Source organism: Cnephaeus nilssonii (genome assembly GCF_951640355.1).
Source record: "Cnephaeus nilssonii genome assembly, chromosome: 9".
Lineage (NCBI taxonomy): Eukaryota > Metazoa > Chordata > Mammalia > Chiroptera > Vespertilionidae > Cnephaeus > Cnephaeus nilssonii.
The window spans coordinates 29377290-29397976 of NC_137080.1; the positions used below are offsets into that span (position 1 = coordinate 29377290).

The 20687-nt window shown below is 41.0% G+C and overlaps 1 protein-coding gene across 7 annotated transcripts in view; it reads left to right on the plus strand.

Annotated features, from left to right (window-relative positions):
- Positions 1 to 20687, plus strand: part of PHACTR2 (phosphatase and actin regulator 2) — a 220779-nt gene that overhangs the window by 154072 nt on the left and 46020 nt on the right. For all 7 annotated transcript variants that reach the window (XM_079780933.1, XM_079780934.1, XM_079780937.1 and 4 more), the window contains exons 3-4: positions 15275 to 15355; positions 19694 to 19852. In XM_079780933.1, the coding sequence (XP_079637059.1) occupies positions 15275 to 15355; positions 19694 to 19852 (240 nt within the window). The remainder of the gene's footprint in view (positions 1 to 15274; positions 15356 to 19693; positions 19853 to 20687) is intronic.

Sequence of the window (20687 nt, forward strand, 5' to 3'; positions counted from 1 at the left end):
TGCTAGTCTTTATAGTCACACCCTACCTCCCCTCCACCCGCCACTCCCTCTCCTAACCTCCGGCAACCACTGCTTTGTTCTTCTTCACTATCGTCATGTTGTTGCAAAATAATAATAATAATAATAATAATAATAATAATGTCATAAAAATTGGAATCCTTCAGCATGAAATCATTGGAGACTGGCTTCTTTCACTCAGCATAGCACCTCTGGAATTCATGCAGGTTGCTGCAGGTCTCAGTCATTCCTTTTGATTGTTAGGTATATTCTGTGACATGGGTATGCCCTAGTTTATTTATCCATTCACCTGTTGAAGGACATATGGGTGGTTTCCAGCTTGGGGTAATTATGAATAGAGCTGCTATAAACATTCATGTAAAGATTTTTGTGTGAACAAAAATTTTTGTTTCTCTTGGGAAAATACAGAGGAGTGAGATTTTTGGGCCATAGATTAAATGCATGTTTAACCTTAGAAGCATCAACCAAACTATTTTCCAGAGCTTTTCATTTCTACTGGCAATACAGAAAGTTCCAATTGCTGTGCATCCTTGTCAGCACTTAATATTGTCATGAGTGGGGTCTTTTTAATTGTGGTAAAAAACACATATCTTAAGATTTACTATCATAGCCATTTTTTAACGTACCGTTTAGTAGTGTAAAGTATATATACATTGTTGTGAAGATCTCCAGACCTTTTTCATCCTACAGAACTGAAACACTGTACCTACCAGACAACTCCCCTTTGTCCCGTCTCCCCAATCCCTAGTAGAATTACCATTCTACTTTCTACACCTATGAAACTGACTGTGTTGGACACTTCATCTAAGTGGAGTTGTCCAGTAGTTAACCAACTGTGACATGATAAAATAAGTGTCCTATTATGACTGTTTTATTTCACTTAGTATAATGTCCTCAAGGTTTATTCATGATGAAGCATAGGAAAGCATTTTCTTCATTTTTTTTAAGACTGCAAAGTATTTCATTGTATGCACATACAGGTATCTCCCACTTTGCAAACACTCGCTCTACGTCACTTCGCTTTTACAAAAGACCTACATTAGGCCTTTCGTGAGGGGAAGGAGCATTCGGCATTTGTTCTGCAGCAGCTGTTACAGAGGCAGCAGCACCCTCACCAGTGAGCGTGGCCACCAAGCTCCTGCCCTCCTGCCCGGGAACCAAGCTCAGCCTCCTGGCATCAAGCCCCATCGCTCTGACCTGAGTCTGGGAGCATGGGTGCTTTCTCCTGTAACTCCTGCCTTTACTGTATGGTAGTGTTGTTTTTAGGTGTAACTTGATCACCCTATCTCTCCTCCAGCACTCTTTTTTTTAACAGCTTTGTTGAGATATTATTTATATGCCATACAATTCACCCACTTAATATGTGTCAATCAGTGGTTTTAAGTATTATTCACAACTATGCAACTATTACCAGTATCAACTTGAAACATTTTCATCATCCTAAAAAGAAACTCCATCCCATTAGCCATCACTCCTAATTTCCTCCCAGAGCCCCAGTTCCATTTTCTGTCTCTGTAGGTTTACCTATTCTCTCTGTTTCATGTAAGTTGAATCATATAGTAAATACTTGGTCTTTTGTGACTGCCTCCTTTCATTTGGCATATTTTCAAGGTTCATTCTTGTACCATGCATCAGTATGCAAGTTCATTTTATTGTTGAATAATATCCTCTTGTATGAATGTACCACACTTTGTCTATCCACCAGTTGATGGACATTCGAGTTGTTTCTACTTCTGGCTGTTATGAATAATGCTGCTATGAACATTTGCGTGCAAGTTTTTGTGTGGACACATGTTTTCACTTATCTTGGTTATATACCTAGAAATGGCATTGTTGAGTCACGTGGTAATTCAATGTTTAACATTTTGGGGAACTGCCAAGACCGTTTTCCAAAGCAGCTGCATGATTTTGCATTCCCACCAACAGTGTGTGAGGGTTCCGATTTCTCTCCACTCTGGGCAACATTTGTTATTATCTGTCTTTTTTATTATTGCCACCCTGGTGGGTACAAAGTAGGGCCCCTGGCACTCTCGGTTCCTCTTTTTCTGCCTTACTTTTTTCCCCCAATTCTTTATTGTTTAAAGTATTACATGTGTCTCCTTTTCCCCCATTGACCTCTTCCCGGCAGTTCCCACCCCCCCAGCACATGCCCTCACCCCCCTGGTGTCTGTGTCCATTGGTTATGCTTATATGCATGCATACAAGTCCTTTGGTTGCTCTCTTACCATCCCATCCCCACCCCCGCCTCCCTCTGAGGTTGGATGGTCTGATCGATGCTTCTCTGTCTCTGGATCTGTTTTTGTTCATCAGTTTATGTTGTTCATTCTATCCCACAAATGAGTGAGATCATGTGATGTTTATCTTTCTCTGACTGGCTTATTTCACTTAGCATAATGCTCTCCAGTTCCATCCATGCTGTTGCCAATGGTAAGAGTCCCTTCTTTTTTACAGCAGCATGGTATTCCATTGTGTAGCTGTACTGCCTTACTTTTTTTTTTCCATAGTACATTTATCATGTCACAGTTATAAATTATGTCTATTGTTTATTATCTGGGTCCCCTTCCTACTAGATTATAAATTCCATGAGAATTGGGATTCTTTTATTCTTCTCTGATAACAATCCCAAAGCAATAAGAATAAGTAGTACCTGGTTTATGTTAGACGTTCAGTAACTATTTGTAGAATGAATGAATTAATGAAAGACTTTTTTAGTTATTTCTTGTTTAAAGTATTACATGTCTCCATTTTTCCCGATTGACACCCCCCCGCCACTCCCACCCCCGAGGGCAAGCCCCCATTGCCCCAGTGTCTGTGTCCATTGGTTATGCTAATATGCATGCATACAAGTCCTTTGGTTTCTCTCTACCCCTCTCTCCCCTGCCTTCTCCCCGAGGTTGGACGGTCTGCTCAATGCCACCTTGTCTCTGGATCCATTTTTGTTCATCAGCTTATGTTGATCATTATATCCCACATATGAGTGAGATCATGTGATATTTATCTTTCTCTGACTGACTTATTTTGCTCAGCATAATGCTCTCCAGTTCCATCCATGCTGCTGCAAATGGTAAGAGTTCCTTCTTTTTTACCACAGTGTAGTATTCCATTGTGTAGCTGTACTGCCTTACTTTTTTTCCCCCCATAGTACATTTTACCATCTCACAGTTACAAATTATATCTATTGTTTATTATCTGGTTCCCCTTCCTACTAGATTATAAATTCCAGGAGAATAGGGATTTTTTTATTCTTCGCTGATAACAACCCCAAAGCAACAAGAATAAATAGTACCTGGCTTATGTTAGACATTCAGTAACTATTTGTAGAATGAATGAATTAATGAAAGACTTTTGATGAGGCTTATCCCATCCCATACATGAGGTGTTTGCATGTGGATGTTTCTGATTTGGAAAATGCTGGAATTTGGGGGGGGGGGGCGGGTAAAGGATAGATGATACATATTTTTAATTCTTTGTGTTCATATCATTGAGAGCTGCTTAAGTGCCTCAAGGAGTCTTGAAAAACCAAAATAGACAAAATGAATATTTCACCAATTTTAATGGACAGGGTGGGGGCCCGTTCCCTCATGAATGGATAATGAACCTGAGTAACCCTTACTGTTTGCTCTGTATGGCAGCAATGTTTTTAAAGGTCACTGTGGAGGCATCAGTGACACAAAGAGGAGGCAGGTGGGGATTGTGTTTAATTCAGCCATTTGTCCCTGTGTATTTTATTACTGACCCTAATCAGACCAATGAGTGTTAGAGATTCTGTGAATAGAGATAATATATAATAATTTTATCATACATACTTTAATTCCTTTTATTCTGTTTTCCTAAATATGGTATTAGATGGTATTAAAACACATTTCCTCTCTATGCATTAAATATGAAGGAGACTAATAGTCTTCTTCATTCTTTGCCTCCCAGTAGAATGAGTTTTTTTCTTGATTGAATCTTTCTACATATGGGTGGATAGAAAGGATCATTATGGCCTACCGATTTATTTATGGAGCATTTATCATTCTTTGTAGGGGTAAAACCCGTTCATGGGAAAGAATGATCATAGTGTTAGCTTTTTGTATATTTGTCATGATTGAAATTAGTGGTTTCATAAATATTGAAACCTTCCATCACTGGTTTAAAATAGCCAACTGTACAATGAATGGCCTAACCGTCAGGGCCCACCTTTCACAGATAAATATAACCCATAAAATCTGATTTCTAAATGGAGACTCCCTTGCTTCCTGTGCGGTCTAGAAAATATGATACTGTTTGTTTAATCCACGCTGCACTTTAGGTTTAAATATGTTGAGCTGTCTAGAATCTGAGGCCTCCACCCTGTCCCAGGGCGAGATAGGTTCTTCTAGGGGGCAAGGGAACTCAGATAAGCAAGGCCTTTTCACTGAGCCTCCTTTGAAAACATGCTTAAAGGAGCGGTGATGCTGTAGACTTTGCCGATTTCTTATTGTAAATGACATATTTTAAAGACTCACACCCACTGGGATGAAATGTAGAATTGTTGCCTTGAGTCTCTACTTTTGTCTGCCACAGGTAATTCCTAAGTGGGATATGGAGGAAAGGAGCCATGTTCTCATCCATCTCTTAACAAAAAGGGCTCCCACTGGGATGAGACAGTGTGAGTTTCTATTGCTTTAAGAGAGGATCTGATTGTTTATACGCCTTACTTGGGTGGATAATTTCCTAAATTCATTTTCCTTTGGAGTGGTGCCACTTTTAAACACTTTTAAAAGGCACTAAAGAATTCCTTCTGGCCTGGGTCAGAGAGCCCATGTCAGGAAAGTCCATTATTTTATTTCCTTTGCCTATTATTTCCCTTAGTGGTCTTGTTTTGTTTTGTTTTTTTTCATCCTGTGATACGAATCCGGTCTTTATCACTAAGGGCTCAGTCCTGGAAAGGGACCGCTTTTTGGCTTAGACATTTTCCTGATTTGTTTCCCACTTGGAGTATAAATGGTAGTTTTATTTCTTATTTCTTTGGTTAGGTGAAAGGAGTTTGCACCTCTAGGCTTACAACATTTTTTCGGCCTGGGCGCTCTTCAGTGGCTTTCCCTAACCCAGACTCTCTAGGTTTTGAAATGGATACCCTTGAAGTTTCCTTTATTCCAAAGTATAAGTGTTTCCTTAGTACTTTTTTTAAGACAGGGCATGAGAGGCTATGTAGGAAATATGAGAGAATAAAAAGCATGGTGAGAGAGAAGGCTGGATATTGGAAAATAGTGAACACATGACACATGCATGTGGTTAAAATTCTTTGAAAAATCCTTGCGACCTATTTTTCATCTTAGATATATGGCTTTCAGCATTAATGTAGCCCCAAAATGTCTTACAATTTAATTTATTTTTAAATTGTGGTAGAAAACACGTAACATAAAATTTACCATCGTCACCATTGTTACGGGTCTTCTACGGAGCTGCAGCCTAACTGCAGAACTTTTCATCTTGAAAAACTTAAGAACAGTCACCCATTTCCTCTCCCCGCCAGCGCTTCCATTTGTTTTTAAAGAAAACCTTAGGTGAACCAAGTGTAAAACATTAGTGACACCAACTAAAACTTAATCACCGATTTAAATCTGATGTTGACATATTGCTGGCATTATGTAATCCTTTCTGTTTGCTGTGTTTCTCAATTCAAAAAGTTCAATTTAGTTAGTACCCCAGGAGGTTTGAAATGTTCCTTTGAATACTTTGTATAATGTGCTTCGTGTGCAACATAAGAAGTAAAGTGTTGTTGTTTTTAAATAAACCTTTTATTTCTTTTACCCATTTGCAGTTTTATTTGGGATTAAACTTAAAGTAAGAACAAGATACATGGATATTAACGGTAATGTTCCAGATGCTGTTTTCAATGCTCGTAATCTCCCCAATTACTCTATGAGGGAGGTTGCTATCCTAATCCCCATATCACTAATGAGTAAACAGAGGCACCGACCAGTTAAATGACTTGCCCTAAGCCCCAGGGCTTGTGAGCAGCACAACCATCTTTGAACTTCAGAAGCCTGGCTTGAGTCTGCATTCTTAACCCTTATTCTCTGCTGCCTTCTGGATCAATAGCATATTTAAGTAAAAATATCAATAGGATATTGTCAAAGCGATATCTACACGTGTAGACAGGAGAAAATGGAAAGTTGGGGAGGAAAAAAACGCACATTTGTGTGGCCCCTGCTTTGTGTCAGACACTTTACAAGATGTTTTAATCACCCTAATATCCGTCCAAGTTAGGTTTTACTACCTCTATTTCCCTGTGAGAAGGACAGGGAGGAGTTTAGGGGCCTGCCTGTGGTCACCTGCTGACAGGCTGCAAGGTCTGGATTTGAACTCAAGCGGTATCCTTTTTTTTTTAATTTATTTAATATGTGTTTGTTTATCTAGAGAGAGGAAGGGAGAGGGAGAGAGAGATAGAAACATCAGTGATGAGAGAGAATCATCTATTGACTGACTCCTACGTATCCCCTACTGGGGATGGAGCCCACAACCCTGGGAATGTGCCCTGACCGGGAATCAAACCGTGTCCTCCTGGTTCATGGGTCGATGCTCAACCACGGAACCACGCCAGCTGGGCTCAAGCTGTATTATTTATTTATTTTTTTAAATTATTAATTAAGGTGTTACATATGTGTCCTTATTCCCCTATTACCCCCTATCCCCCCACTCATGCCCTCACCCCCCTGTATTCTTAAAAGGGCTAGACTGTGTACTTCCTGATCCATTTCCTACTTTCTAGTGTTTTCAATCTCCAAGAAGAATGAGGAGACCCTGATGTCACCGTAACACCCATTTTGGAACAGACATGGAAAGGGAAACTCCTGAAGGGGGCGCTTCGTTGAAGTAGAAAGTTAGCATTGCAGTCACGCCTTACGCATTAGTATAACGAAAAGGCACTTTTCCCCAAGGCCCCAACATTTTTGGTGTTTTGTCTTGGAAAAAATAAACTTTCGTTGAAGTTATCCTTGGTTCTCTTACAGCAGGATCAAGCGGGAATCGGGTGTTGATTATCCCTCCTGGTTTAGTCTAGGCGTGGGCCAGTTTCACCAAGGAAATATTGTTCTTTTACAAATATCGTATATTCTCTCGTGTGGGCAAGATGGCAGGTAGAGGAGGGGACTATTTAAAATGCTCAAGAAAACAAGCTTTTCAATGATCTTAAGAAACCGGTTCTGATTAGCTATGTATGTGAAAAACATGGGTTTGGAAAACATGCCCGCTCAGTCATCTTACTAACTTAAGCTGGTTGTTCACATCTATTCGTTTGAGTTGGTGATGTTTTAATACGTTTTGTTCATAGGATAACTAAATAAAATAGGCTGTTAAAAATTATACATTAACCACCTCAAAAAAATTGTCGTCTTCATTTTAAACATCTGTCCCTTTTGTGGTCTCATCCTGTCTTGGATTTACTATATTTTAATGTGAAGAAACGAGAAGAGAAACACACAAAAAATGGAAACTTTTCAGCACACACGAAAAGGAAACTTTTCGTTCATCTGGATGAATATGCAAGCACCTGTCGTACGCATTTGTGTTTCCATGAGTTTAAAGGGGTCAGGCTAGAAGAAGGAAGGACACGCAGTGTCTCACGTAGCTCACAAATCCTGCCTCTAATCACTCTCCTGAGATTACTTGTACTTCCGAGCCCATCTGGGATCGGGGACTTGCCCATTGTTCTAGTCCTGAGCATCCTCGGGGAGTCATAACCACAAGTCCCATGGGTTGATCTGCCATGGCTGATCCCAGCTCACCCCATCTGGAAACACAGGATTTCAGCTGCCGCTGTTTGCACAGGACAAAGATCACCACCTCTTGCCCTGGCTGGGTGGCTCGGTTGCTTGGAGCATCATCCCATACACCAGAAGGTTATGGGTTTGATTCCCAGGGCACATACCTAGGTCGGGTTGTGAATGGGAGGCAGTCGTTGGATGTTTTTCTCTCACATTGATGTTTCTCTCTCTCTTTCACCCCTTCCTCTCTTTAAAGTAAATTACACACACACACACACACACACACACACACACACACCCTCTGGTGAGGGTTTAAAAAATTTCTGGAAGGATTAACAAGACATGAATAAAAGTGGTTATTTGCTTATGGAGTAAGGGTGGGGTTCAATGTGAATAGGTGAGGGGCCAGTGAGAGAGAGAATTTTTACTGTATCCTTTTATAACCTGAACTAAGAATGTATTGCCATCTAAAAATTTGCCATTTAAAATTAACTTTTGAAAGCCGTCCTGCTGTCTCACATCTTGAAGGAAAGTTGGAAAGCATTGTCCCTCTCGTGGGAAAGTTGAAGTCTTTGTAATTATCGTGTCAGATTGGAGAGTGCACGTGGTAGGCTTTTGGCCATACATATCTGGGTTCAACCAGATTCTAAGTATGTGACCTCTTTAACTCTCAATATTCTTATCTATTCTAAGGAAATAAAAATACTTCACCTGTCTTTCGGGAATAATGGAAGGATTGATGAAGCACCAAATAAATGAGGATTTCTATCCGATTTCTAGAGGAAGTTGCGACACTGACTTCAAAAGAGGGGGACATAGATCTCTCCATCTTCCTGTTGCTTAAGGCCTGGTCAAGTTTCAAACTCTTGAAGAGGAAAGAGAGGGCCTGTGTAGTTCTTCTTTCATATTTCTGCCTTGAATACCTAGAGAAACTTCAGCCTCTACTGGGAAAATATTCAGTTTTTAAAAAGCATCTACTTAATACCTATTTTGATTAGTCATAGCTCTTCACTTCCGATGAGTGATCACAGGCTTAAACAGGGAATTTATTGGTTCATGTGACTGAAACGCGAGAGACAAACAATCTTCACGCGTGCTTGGATCCAGGTGCTGGGAAGCTGTGACTGAGAAACTGTGTCTTTCTTTCGAGTCTGTGTTCCTCTGCATTTGTCTTGTCCTTTACGTCGGGCTCTCCTTTTGTGGGTGCACAGGGACCACTAGCAACGCTAAGCTTATGTTCAGCTAGTTTTAACCGCTGCCGCGGTAAGAGAAAGCCTTCCTCTCCGATTGTTCAGCAAAATTCTCGGGCCTGGGTCTCCGTAGTGCAGCTTGGGACATGCCCCTCTCTGAACCAAGCACCAAGGCCACGGAAATAACTGGGCTCTGATTGGATAAGCAGGGGAGCCCTAGAGCCCAGGGACGGGGTTTGCCTCACACAAATGACATGGACCAAGAGAGCGGGAAGGTGGTTCCTCAAAGGCTAAAACTCGGATGGGCTGTTTCTAAAAGAAATAAAAAAAGAACACAAGACATGCCTTCCCTCCCAGTGCCGACTCCCAAGTACACGTCAGTGCACAATATCTACTCTGCAGTATTGGTATTATGAGGATGGAATAATAAACAAGATATCCCTCATAGGTATTAGACTACAGTCATGTGACTATGCAATTATGTACTAGTATGTATGTAGCAATGAAAAATGTACATGTGCTATAACAGAAATAATAGCAATAGCTAACAGTAGTGAATGCTTTCCAGATTCTAGGTGCTAGTCTAAGCACTTCCCTTGTTTTAACTCATTTAATCTCCAAAAGCACCAGAAAGGTAGCAGCCATTGTTCCATTTTGTAGATGAGGAAACTGAGGCATAGAAGTTACTTAAAATTGCTTTAGGGGTATAGCGAGTTCTTCATTCTTGCCGGTACAGATAGTGAGATCCAACACCTGGGGGCGCTATTTGAAGAGGACCTAACTTTCTAGGGAAGATTTTACTAGAGGTAGATAGAGTGTCTAATTCTAGGAGGAAGAAATGAGAAAAGAAGGCACGGAGCCAAGGAGTGCTGGCAATGTTTAGGAAATGCAAGAAGTGAAGTTTGACTTTAACATCGGATTTGTGAAGAAGACAGATGAGAGACCAAGTGAGGGGAAGGCAAGTTCCTTGGGGCCAGTGGTAATGCGTGGCTGCTGCCCTGAGGAGTTTGGCTGGAGCGTAGTCTATAGGTCTGGGAGGCGGGGAGTGGTGTGGATAAACAAGAAACTGGCCAGACAGACCCCTGAGTGTTCTTAGGTGGCGATGTTGGCTTTATTTCTCTGCCTTACATTCTCGAGATGTTTTGGAAGATTCTTGTAAATGTCCTGTTGGGTGGCATTTCAGTGTTTGTTTCTTTAAACGACTTAGCTGCGCCTTAGTGAAGGAAGGGTCTTTGAGAAAGGAGGCCATTTCTTGACACCCTGTTTTCTGTCACTGCTGTCGAGGAGAGGTAAAGCCAAGCCGGGCTTATAGAACCCTTTCAGCGCGAGACAAGCACTCCTCTGTTCCTTCCCAGCACCACAGGGAGGCCATTCAGTCCTGGGACCGAGCAGATAACATGGCACGCTCATTGAATCATTTTCTATTTACCTTCCCATTTTGTTCCGTCATTAAACGGTGTTAGAATTCAACATTAGGACTCTTTTCTGGCCAAAAGAAAACACCAGTGGCTTGTGGACTGCAATATTTACTCACACAGATGCTTCCAAAGGAGTAGAAAGTCCTGGCCATGCGTCCGCAGAGAGGAGCTGGTGCCATATGCCCCGGCTTCCCCTCCTGAATGCAGGCTCCACGCCCAGAGGACATCATAAATCACTTGTAATTTATGATGAGCCCAAGCGTGTGTTACACCCTGCTGGTTGGCTGGTGTCCTGTACACATGATGACTGCCCTTTTCCAGAGCATACAGGGGCCTTTTTCAGATGAGCCATAGGACGGAGAGCTGAGGATTTCCCCCTCGGCTGGCCCAGCCAAAGAGTAGAGGAAGGAGAAGACAGAAGACTCTTGTTCTTCGAGTTTTGCCACAGGCCTCACTTGCTTTCTCCTAGATTGGAGGTAGGGAAGGGGCAGAAAACAAGACCATTATCATTATCAGCCTATTTTCTTTTATTCATCTTCTAGAGGCCTGACGCACGAAGATTCGTGCAGGAATAGGCCTTCCTTCCCCTGGCTGCCGGCACCGCCTTCGCTCCAGCCAGAGCCGCCTTCGCTCCAGCCAGAGCCGCCTTCCACCTCTCACCTTGTTGCGTCAATTTGCATATTCCCTCCTTATTGGCTGTGGGTGCCACCATCTTTGTCGCAGAGTTACGGCCAATTTGCATATTCTGTCTTTATTAGCTAGGATTCAACAAACACACATATCTTCTGAGTGCCAACCACCTGCAGGGCACTGTTGGGGATACAGCAATAAGCAAAACAGGGTTTTGATTCTCGTCAAGACTACACTACTAGGTTCTGTGTCAGGAGGTGATGACATATTTTGCAGGATAGAAAGATGGATAAAGACCGGAAGGGGAACAAGTTATTCCACACTGGGTGTATAGAAAATGGATTTCTAATAAGGGAACCATGAAGAAAGTGATAGAGTAAGCCATGTGGGTTCTGGGGAAATTGCATTCCAGATAAGGACAGGGGCCACCGTGCAGGGGCCCAGCTGGGGGTCGGAGGGGCTGGAGCAGAGAGAGCCAGGATGAAGTGGTAAGGAGGGAGACAGATGAGGGAGGACTAACCTATGGCTCATCTGGAGACCATGCCAAGGAGTTGAGATATTATTGAATGTGAGATAGGCAGCCAGTGGGAGTTTTTGAAAGGTTGATCCTTTTCAAATACGCGAGAAACCAGAGCCTAAGCATGAAGTCAGGAAAACGGGGACCACACACCCATCACACCTTAAAGGAGTGTGTGCTATTATCATCAGGATCGGACTGTCAGAACTTTAACTCACCCAGTGCAGAGTGTGAAACAGAAACTCTAGTTTTGCTTAATCTGGTGTAAAAATCACTCATGCTTTTTAAATTGGGGTAAAGGTGAGTAACCATGAGGCATTAACACAACTGGTGGGAATACTTTTCATGGACAGACCTCGCTCCCTCACCCAGGGATGTGTCCTGCGAAGTCTCTTCTCTGGCATCCAGCAGTGGTTATGCTACAACTGTGTGCGGGGCTCCCGACATTATCGCTCTTCTTGCAAAGATTAGCATGAGCTTCGGAGTCAAAGAGCAGATGCTTGGGATCAGAGTCTAGAAGGTTTCAGCAGCCCACTTTGCTCTCGGTGAACACGGAGCTAACGCCGACTGTTTTCCCTTGCACAAATGTCTTCGTCTAGTCTAGAGCTGTAGGGAGCATGAGCTTGGTTAAGGTGATTTTGACTCCTTATGATGAATATCTTCCTAAAAATGAAGGAGATGGATAAGTAGAGGGGGCTCTGCCATAGTGCCCACCCTGCCTCTACGTGTGTGCAAGCAGGTGAGCACGTCTCAGGAAAGTTCCTGAAATGACTCTTGCTTTTTGTGGCTGTTGGACTAGAATGAACTCTCAGATTCATTCCGATGCAAATCCTTTCCGAGCCTATGAAAGTGTTCAGTGAATGTGCTCTGCAAACATACAGACACTATATAAACAGGAGGCACATATTTTAAAAGATGAAGAGTGAAATACTTGTTCTGGGAGAGCCGTGGTTGGAACTTAGTGCCCTAACAACATACCTTCCACGCTCAGTCGCCTGCAGTTTGTTCTCATTGGCCCCAAACACAGTTATCTGCTTTATGTGTTAAAAATGTGCCCAGCCAAAGACCAAACAAATAGCCAGAGGCATTTTCCTATCAGGGCCCTGTTGGTAGGAGGTAGAGCCAAGGAACAAAGCTGTGGGTTTTGAGTCTTGGCAGGAAGCCAGGCTGCTACTTCAAAGCTCCAGGATTTACAAGGGAGAAAGAGGAGGGATTTTTAGCTGAGATTACGTTGGAATTAAAGCAACAGAAAATTTAAAGTTAAAATTAAAGCATGCTCTGGAATCCATGATGGAATTCTGGGCTCTCAGATGGTTTTTCATAGCAAGGATGAAGATTTGAAAGGTGCTTAACGCAGAGATTACAGAAGGGCCTTGATTAATGATACAGGGTCCCACAGCATTTGAGCTGGGCGAGCGTCCTTTAGGGATCATCGAATCTCATCCTTCGGTTTCCAGATAACGGATCAGGAGCCCTGGAACTTGCAGAGACTGCCCGCTGTCACACAACTATTGTGGAAGTTCTGGTGCTAGAATCTAGGACTCCTGACAACCATTTTGTGGTTTCGGCCACTTTACAGAAGCAGCAAACAATTGAAAGTCGTTTCCGAAGAGCAAGGGGCAGACGCCACAATGACTGCATTCTGCATCGGCAGTGCAGTTGGCTCCCAGGATGTGGCCTCATCCCAGGCCCAAGGTGCCACCTGCATCCTCAGACTCAGCAGCACGGCCTCTGTCCCCCACCCCAGCAGTAGGGGATGAGGCCTGTAAGAGGCCAGCCTCCCCTCAGAGCCCCAACCAAGCTTGGATGGGTCTGTGGGGCCCAGGGGAGACTGCCCTGGTCAGGGCCCTCCCACCACCTGCACAATCTCAGCAGCATCCCACAGTGTCTTTGTGGGTGTTTCTGTTTGACTTCCTGTGCTGACAGGGGTTCCCTCCTCTTTGACCAAAGCCTGAGCAAATCGAAGCTGTAGTTTAAATAACAGCTCTCTTTTTACCTAAAAGAACTCCCATGAAAGAACAGGTCCTGCTGGCCCCCCACTCCCAGATAACTTTGTCCACTGAGATCACAGCATCTAAGTGAGCTGTTGTTACTTCCTTCTGAAAGGGTGGGTGGAGGTGGGGTGGATGGGTAACCTAAAGGAACAGGGGACGCTTCTGTGTGTGTCTCCATTTGAACCTGTAAGATGTTATCTTTTTTTTTTTTTCACTATTTCTTTATTCACTTATTCATTCATTTTCTTGTTGTTTTACATTCTGATTCTATCCAAGAAAAGTTTGACCAAACCTAGAACAAAGAGCACATAGGCAGTCAATAGAATATAAATGAAGTCAGGTCACTGAGGAGGGGGAAACAGATTTCCTCCATGAATTGTCATATGAAATCTGTGTTAAATATTAACTTTTACCCTGGCCTTTCTGGCAACCAGGTTAAAAAAGAAATACACCAATCCTAGTTGTCAGAAAGGGGAAAAAAATGTTCAATTTCTTCAAGAGAGACTAAGTGTTGCTATTTCGGGGCTCATGGCGTTACTAAACACTTATTGAGGACTTTCTGGTGCTTAATACAAAGTTCTCAGACCCAGAACACCCCTCCCTTTTCCTTCCCTTCCCTCCCAAGTGTCCTTGGTTCAGGCCACCTGGATCCCTCTCCCTCTCCGCCCCCAAGAAAAAACATGTTCTTCGTGTTATCATTGGCTCTGTTTGTGTGTGTCAGGTCATGGCTTGGGGTAATTGTGTTGTCCAGGGTGTCTCTAGGATTTTCAGATTAGAAGGTCTAGAGTCGGAATTGTAGAGAGGGTCAGCATCCAGTCCTGTTGCGGCTACCCAGTGTACCTGTCCTTCCCCAAAGAGCCCTAAGCCCCATCTCTGGCCCTTTTTGCTGCATCAGGGTGCCTTTTTGAGCAGGGCACCCCGAGGGAAGCGTTCTGTGGGGGTACACTTTGGGGAATGTTGGCTCCAAGGATTAGTAGATGACATGCCGTGCATTAATTTTATACACTTTGTAGGGCCCTGAAAGTGGGGAATGGAGTTCGCGGTTACATAGACATGTAGGGTCCAGGAACTAATATTATACACATGGGAGGTGAATTCTGAAGTGGCACGCTGAGCTCCGAAGCTCCATTCTGAAGTTGTAACTGGAATTTAGATTCTTCCAGAAGAAAGAATAAACAGTGTTGAGAGTCCCACCCCTTTGCATGACTCGACTTCATCTTCCTAAGATGGGATAGGTCAGGGGATTTTTAAGAACACTACATAATTTTTTAGTATGGCAAGGAAAAGAGTTAACGAAATTTGATGTGTTGGACTTTTGTAATATGATGTGTGAGAGAGAAAACACTGAAAAAGTCATCTCTTCTCTCTGGGTTACCCGAATGTTTACTGAAAGTTTGCTTATTTGTTGTTGTTTTTACTGTAAATATACATATTCTCTACATACACTTTATGTTCATAAAAACCTATGTTTTAGAATGCATCATTACTAAAGAAATACTTGAAAGTGCGAAGTAGTTGATATGAAATAATTTGTCTGGATTCTTGGCCCATCACCATCATTTGGAAGACCAGACCCAGCGACTGGGTTTCAGACCGGGGGCTCTGGTCGTTGCCCTTGGCCTAATTATGTTGACTCCAGTCGCATGTTGTGCTAGACAACTAGAAAAACTGGAGTTTGAGTCCTCAAGTGAACAGAATGAACGTACTTGGAATGTTTTTCATAATTATTTTGAGCAATGACTTGATTCTTACATGTGCTTATTCTTTTTAAAAGTATTAGAAAGGAAGATATCCACCAGACAAAGTAGAGAGGAGCTGATAAGAAGGGGAGTTCTTAAGGAATTGCCTGATCAAGGTGAGGAACTTAATCATACATTTAAAATAATTTGATCCTTCATTCTTTGGTCCTTCTTTCAATTTCCTTTGAAACTTAAGATGATCATGGCCTTTGGGAGATAAAGCAGTGAGTGCTGCCCTACGAGAATCTTGCTTTAATTCAGAATGCCTTTGTGAGCTGCAGTGAACCTCAGGTCTTATAGAAAAGAAATTCAACGACCTTTTTTGGTGAATCCTTCACCGTATGTCACTCTAAACCTAAAGCTCTACAAAGGCGCCCTGTAGCTGGAGATACAGATAAGATGCAAATACTTACGGGACTGCTTCTTATCTCTATTGTTGAGCTTCAGTCTTTCTATCCAAATTAACTCAGTTGTTTGGTCAAGTGCTGAGTTGTAGCTTGGCTCCTGACTTTGGTTTCTTAAGTCTATCAGTAAAAGTAAAGGACCTCTCTTGTCCTTTATAATGCACTCAAATTTACAATCAATAAGGCATGAATGGGCAAATTAAAAGTTAATTTGCTTTATCATTCTCTCAAGTAATTTTCCCAGTGTTCTCATTTCTTTGGATCTGTCTCTCACCTTTTCACTAACAATTACTTCCAAGTATTTTTTTCTACCTCTATCTGCTTCCCCTTTTTTTCTCTATTCTCTTAAAAAGATAAGAATTAGATGGAAACTGAGATAGACCCTCAAAAGAAGATCGGTTATTTCTCCAAGTAAATAATACTGAATAATTTTCATTGCTCCCACTACTATTGAAACTGAAGAAAATTTTTGTTGCAATATTGTTGATTTACCTCCTGCCTTCCTTTCCCCCTCCACCCCCGCAACATTTACTGGGGTAAATTATTATTATTATACTTTTATAGGAACAAATAATAAGCTATTAAATTGGATTTGAGATAATAGCACATCTCTTTTTCTGATCTATGTTCCTTGCATAGAAATTAACATCTTTTGGCCTTTACTACTTATAAATCCAAATGACACGCTTTTTCCAACGTCTGAATAATCCAAGTGGAGCTAGGAAATGTTTTACTATTTTATTCTTGCTTCAAAGAAAACAGGGAAGTCTAGAGTGAATACTACCTTTTTTTTTTTCTTTTTTTCTTTTTTTGAGCCCTCACAATTTTAGGTATTTTACTTTGATTTCTGGCCTGTTATATATTTCTCCACTCCATTTTATGAATGAATTTTGTTTTCCCTAATTTTCTATTACTTTGAAGCTACTTGTTTCCTGCCAGGGACTTTTAAAAATAAAAAATACACATCCTTAATTTTTTTTTTCCTTGAAGGTTGGCTCACAGTATAAAAATTTGTCTCCTCTCTAATCTCTCTGGAGGCAGGAGAGGAGTTACAAATCCAGTGACAGCTGAATGCTGCCTGGTCACTTCTACTTCAATATTTTTAAAAAGGGGAAAGAAAGGAAAATTTATGATTAAAACTGTTAATGAATATTAAAGATAGAGATTAAAGTCCCATTTTTTATCTAATTAAAAAATTGTAGCTAGGAAAGAGTATACTTTTTCTAAAAACAAGTGGCAATTGTCAATCTAAAGAAATGCTTAGTATTGCTTTGTTTTTATTCTTCCTAACCTATTATATCATTTGCGTGATGGATTACAATTTTATAGACTTATTTCCCCAAAAGTCTGACCTCCTTGACCTTTTTATTTACCTTTTGCAGACTGAACATTAGAAGTTCTAAGACACAAAAGAAGAAAACAATTTTTAACCTAAACATAATGTAATAGGTTTTAATGTTTAGGAAGTCATCAATTACTGAATTTTACTTTCACCTTTTGCAGAGTCCCTGTAGACAACTATAGAAATTACCTAATACTTGGACATTCCCGGTGATGCCTATTGGAGATAGAGTCTTTCCCCCTTTTCTGCCAAGAGCTGGAGAGAATAGTTTTCTGTCATTTTTCCATAAACAGTTATCTTGAGAATTTCAGTCTGTTTTCAGCTCTAGCCAGAGACTGGAAGCTGCTGTGCTTGGTGACAGTCCCCTCTCCTCTGCCATGAGGATTCATTCTTTGCCTTGATCTTCTTGACCTTGCCTTAGCTCTTGACAGTGCTTGTCAATTATGCCCTTCCGTCAGGGAGCCAGATAGACTGTTTAAACCTCTCCAGCTACCCTGCGTTGGACCTTGTCCCACCCCACTCCATACCCTCCCTCCCAGCTATTATTATTATTCCTTTTAAATTACCTTTTTTACACCAAGATCTAACTTTAATCTGAAAGTTCAGCAACTGGTCGTCTCTCTTGAGAAGTTGAACTACTCTAGTCCAAGTTCAGTCCTCAACTTCTGGTCTTCCCTTCCGTCCTTTCCATTAGCTTTAACATGAGGGCATGTAGATGTTTTTGCCTGCTTGCCAGCTTCCTTCCCTTTTCTCTCTTGGTGTACTTTCTAGCCTTCTAAAGAGTCACTCACCTTTTGTTCATACCTGATTTTCTCCTGGTCTCTGTTCCTGTATTAACTATATCTCACATACACGTGTTTACCGGAAAGAGGGGAAAGCCCTCCTACCCTCTCATGCTCCTTGCTTAACCTCTTATTTCTCTGTGTGCTTTAGCTCTTGGTTTACTCTAATCTCAACTCTTTTCTGAGTTTCCCCTTTTCTTTGCATATAAATGCACCTATAATACTTGGTGTGGGCCTCTTATATAACTTGCATTCTAGCTCAGCATCTTCTTTTGCCTTCTCTTGCTAAGCTTTTATTTTACTTACATACATAATCTATATTAAGGACTTAACTTGTTTTAATTCCAAAATAATATACAAAGCTAGAAAACTTTCTCACACACCAATTAACTTCAGTTCTTCCTTGTTTTATTCTTAACTTCCACATTTATTACAGATATGCTTTCTTTTTCTACGGTTTTTCTTTTATAAGAGTAGCTTTATTTCATATCTCAAAGTAAGTATCCTTTCATATTGTCAACGATTTCCGTCATATGATAATCCAATTTGCTCTTGTAATAATAAATAAGAATATTTTGGTTTCTTTTTGTGTTGACACATACTCTTTAAAAATGTATTGCCTTAATTTTATTGAAATAGTTAAGATGTACTAGCAATGGCATTGCCTTCAATTATTGTCTATTTTATTTTTATACATGAGTCAGATTAGAGGTGTTTGGAAGTCACATGACTAAGCAGAAACTTTGGCATTTTGAACGTGATATAACTTTATGATATGTATATTTTACTTATTAAAATGCCATGCTTGTTTTTGTCAATAAGGCCAGCTGATTTTATTGTGAAGCCAAAGCCATTCACTCGTATTTAATGAAAATTTGGAAGATGGTCTGTTTTATAATGGTTGGCAAAATAAGATTAATCAGAATTGTATACATTAGCAGTAATTATGCATTCAGGTTTTCTCAGTAAAAACTTTAATTCATTAATTTTTTATTTTTTTTATTTTTTGCAATGGTAGCAAAGCCTCATATCTTTTAAGGTTAATCTTTTCAAGCATTTTGGCGGCTGAATGAAGAGTTTCTGCAAAATCTCTTTTCACTTCAGAAACTCCTAGTAATTGTGAACATTCAGGGTTGCAATTGGTTATTTATGATTTAGCTAACATATTAGAAATATTATTTTCAGTTATGATTTTAAAAAATTCTTCTGTAACTACTTTTTCTGCATTTTTTTACCCCTAATATTTTCACATTATTATTAGGCCAACTTAAAGACTCTTTGATCGGTTATATATAACAAAGTACATGAGTTCAATTTAATATTTTCATAAATAAGATACTGAAAATATAATTAGCCTTGCTGCCATCATTCCTTGAATGTAGAGGAGCAGCTGTACTGCTGCATTAAGTTAAATATCATAGAGGTAATATTCTGCAGATGGTGGTGCTTGGAAAATGTCATATCCTCCCACTAATTGTTCGTATGCGTAAGTACATTTCGTGTTACTTGTGTATTTTCATTCACCCTGTGTTTTTGGTGCTTGTTAAAATGTCTGTTCCATTTTTCAGGTTATTCCTTTTAGGTTCAGTTTCTGAATGACAAAGAGACTCCTAGTATTGACTTCAACAAAACTTAAGCACAAGAAGAGAGGGACTCCGCTGCCCGAGGGTATTTTATCATTAGGCTGATCCATCCGACTATCTGAATGGCATCTGGATGCCCCCTCCATAGCTGCTCCCTCCCAAGATGAAGGATTTTCTAGTTCTTTCATTGGAATGAATTATTTAGTAAAACACAGTGAAATAGTACAGGATGTATTTGGTTCCCAGGGCCTGAAACCTGAGCCCTACAGTCCTAGTAACTATAAAGTTGGGTTTTAAGAAAGCCATCCAATTAGACATCTAGGTGTTTCTTTCCCTATTTTAGATGGAGATGTAACAGTTAACTTTGAAAATTCAAACGGGCACATGATACCCATCGGAGAGGAATCTACCCGAGAGGAAAATATAGTAAAATCTGAAGAAGGTAATGGCTGTCTAGCTGAAAAAGCACCAGCTCTGGAGGAAAAGGCAGAAGAGAAGAAAGGTAAAATCAAGAGAAACCCCTATTCTTTTCCTTCACCACAGCTCAATGTCGAGAATCGGGTCGTAGGCTCCGAATAGTGATGTTAAGACCAGTAGAGAGGAAAATTTCCATACACACAGAGGAGAGAAATGATAACTAGTGAAAAGAAATAGGATAGTTTCCTCAAGTAGATGCATCCATTTTATAAGCACATCATTTTAATTTTTTATTAAAGAGGGCTAATTACCGGTAAGAATCAGATGGATGGCCTCTTTAATGATTAGGGATGTCTGGGAATATTATCTTTTCCTCAGGAGCTTTTTCTCAGTGTCTTCTTTGGAAAAAAAAAAAATGCCAGCATTCAGAACATCTTTCTCTGCTGGTTAGACATGGCCCCTGTGAGCAGCTCAGCATAGAAGTGGGGGTGTGGCTGGTGCATCCACACACCCAACACTGTAGGTTCTAGTCCAGGTTCTAGACATTTCTAAGAGAGACTCAGGAATTGTCCCCAGAGATGCTGAGGATTTGGGTTGCTGTAATGGCCTAGCTTCTGCTCAGTGATTTGTCTGTGCAATTGGAAATTTCAGAATATACCAGAGGCAATTATGCCAGTCCCTAAAGGCTTCTTTAAGACCTTGCTTTCTAGAGTGACTATGCTATGGTAGGTTGCATAACTGCAAAATGCATGTCTATCAAGGACCCCCAGAACATTCACAGGTCCCTAGTCACTGATTGATCACCTCTGCATACCACTGCTATTGCGTGCAGGCACCTCCAAGCCTCATACTTACGCAAACATGAACTGAAACTCCTATAAAGTAAGGCTTTGTTGGAAGTTCTAGATTCCATGCAGCAT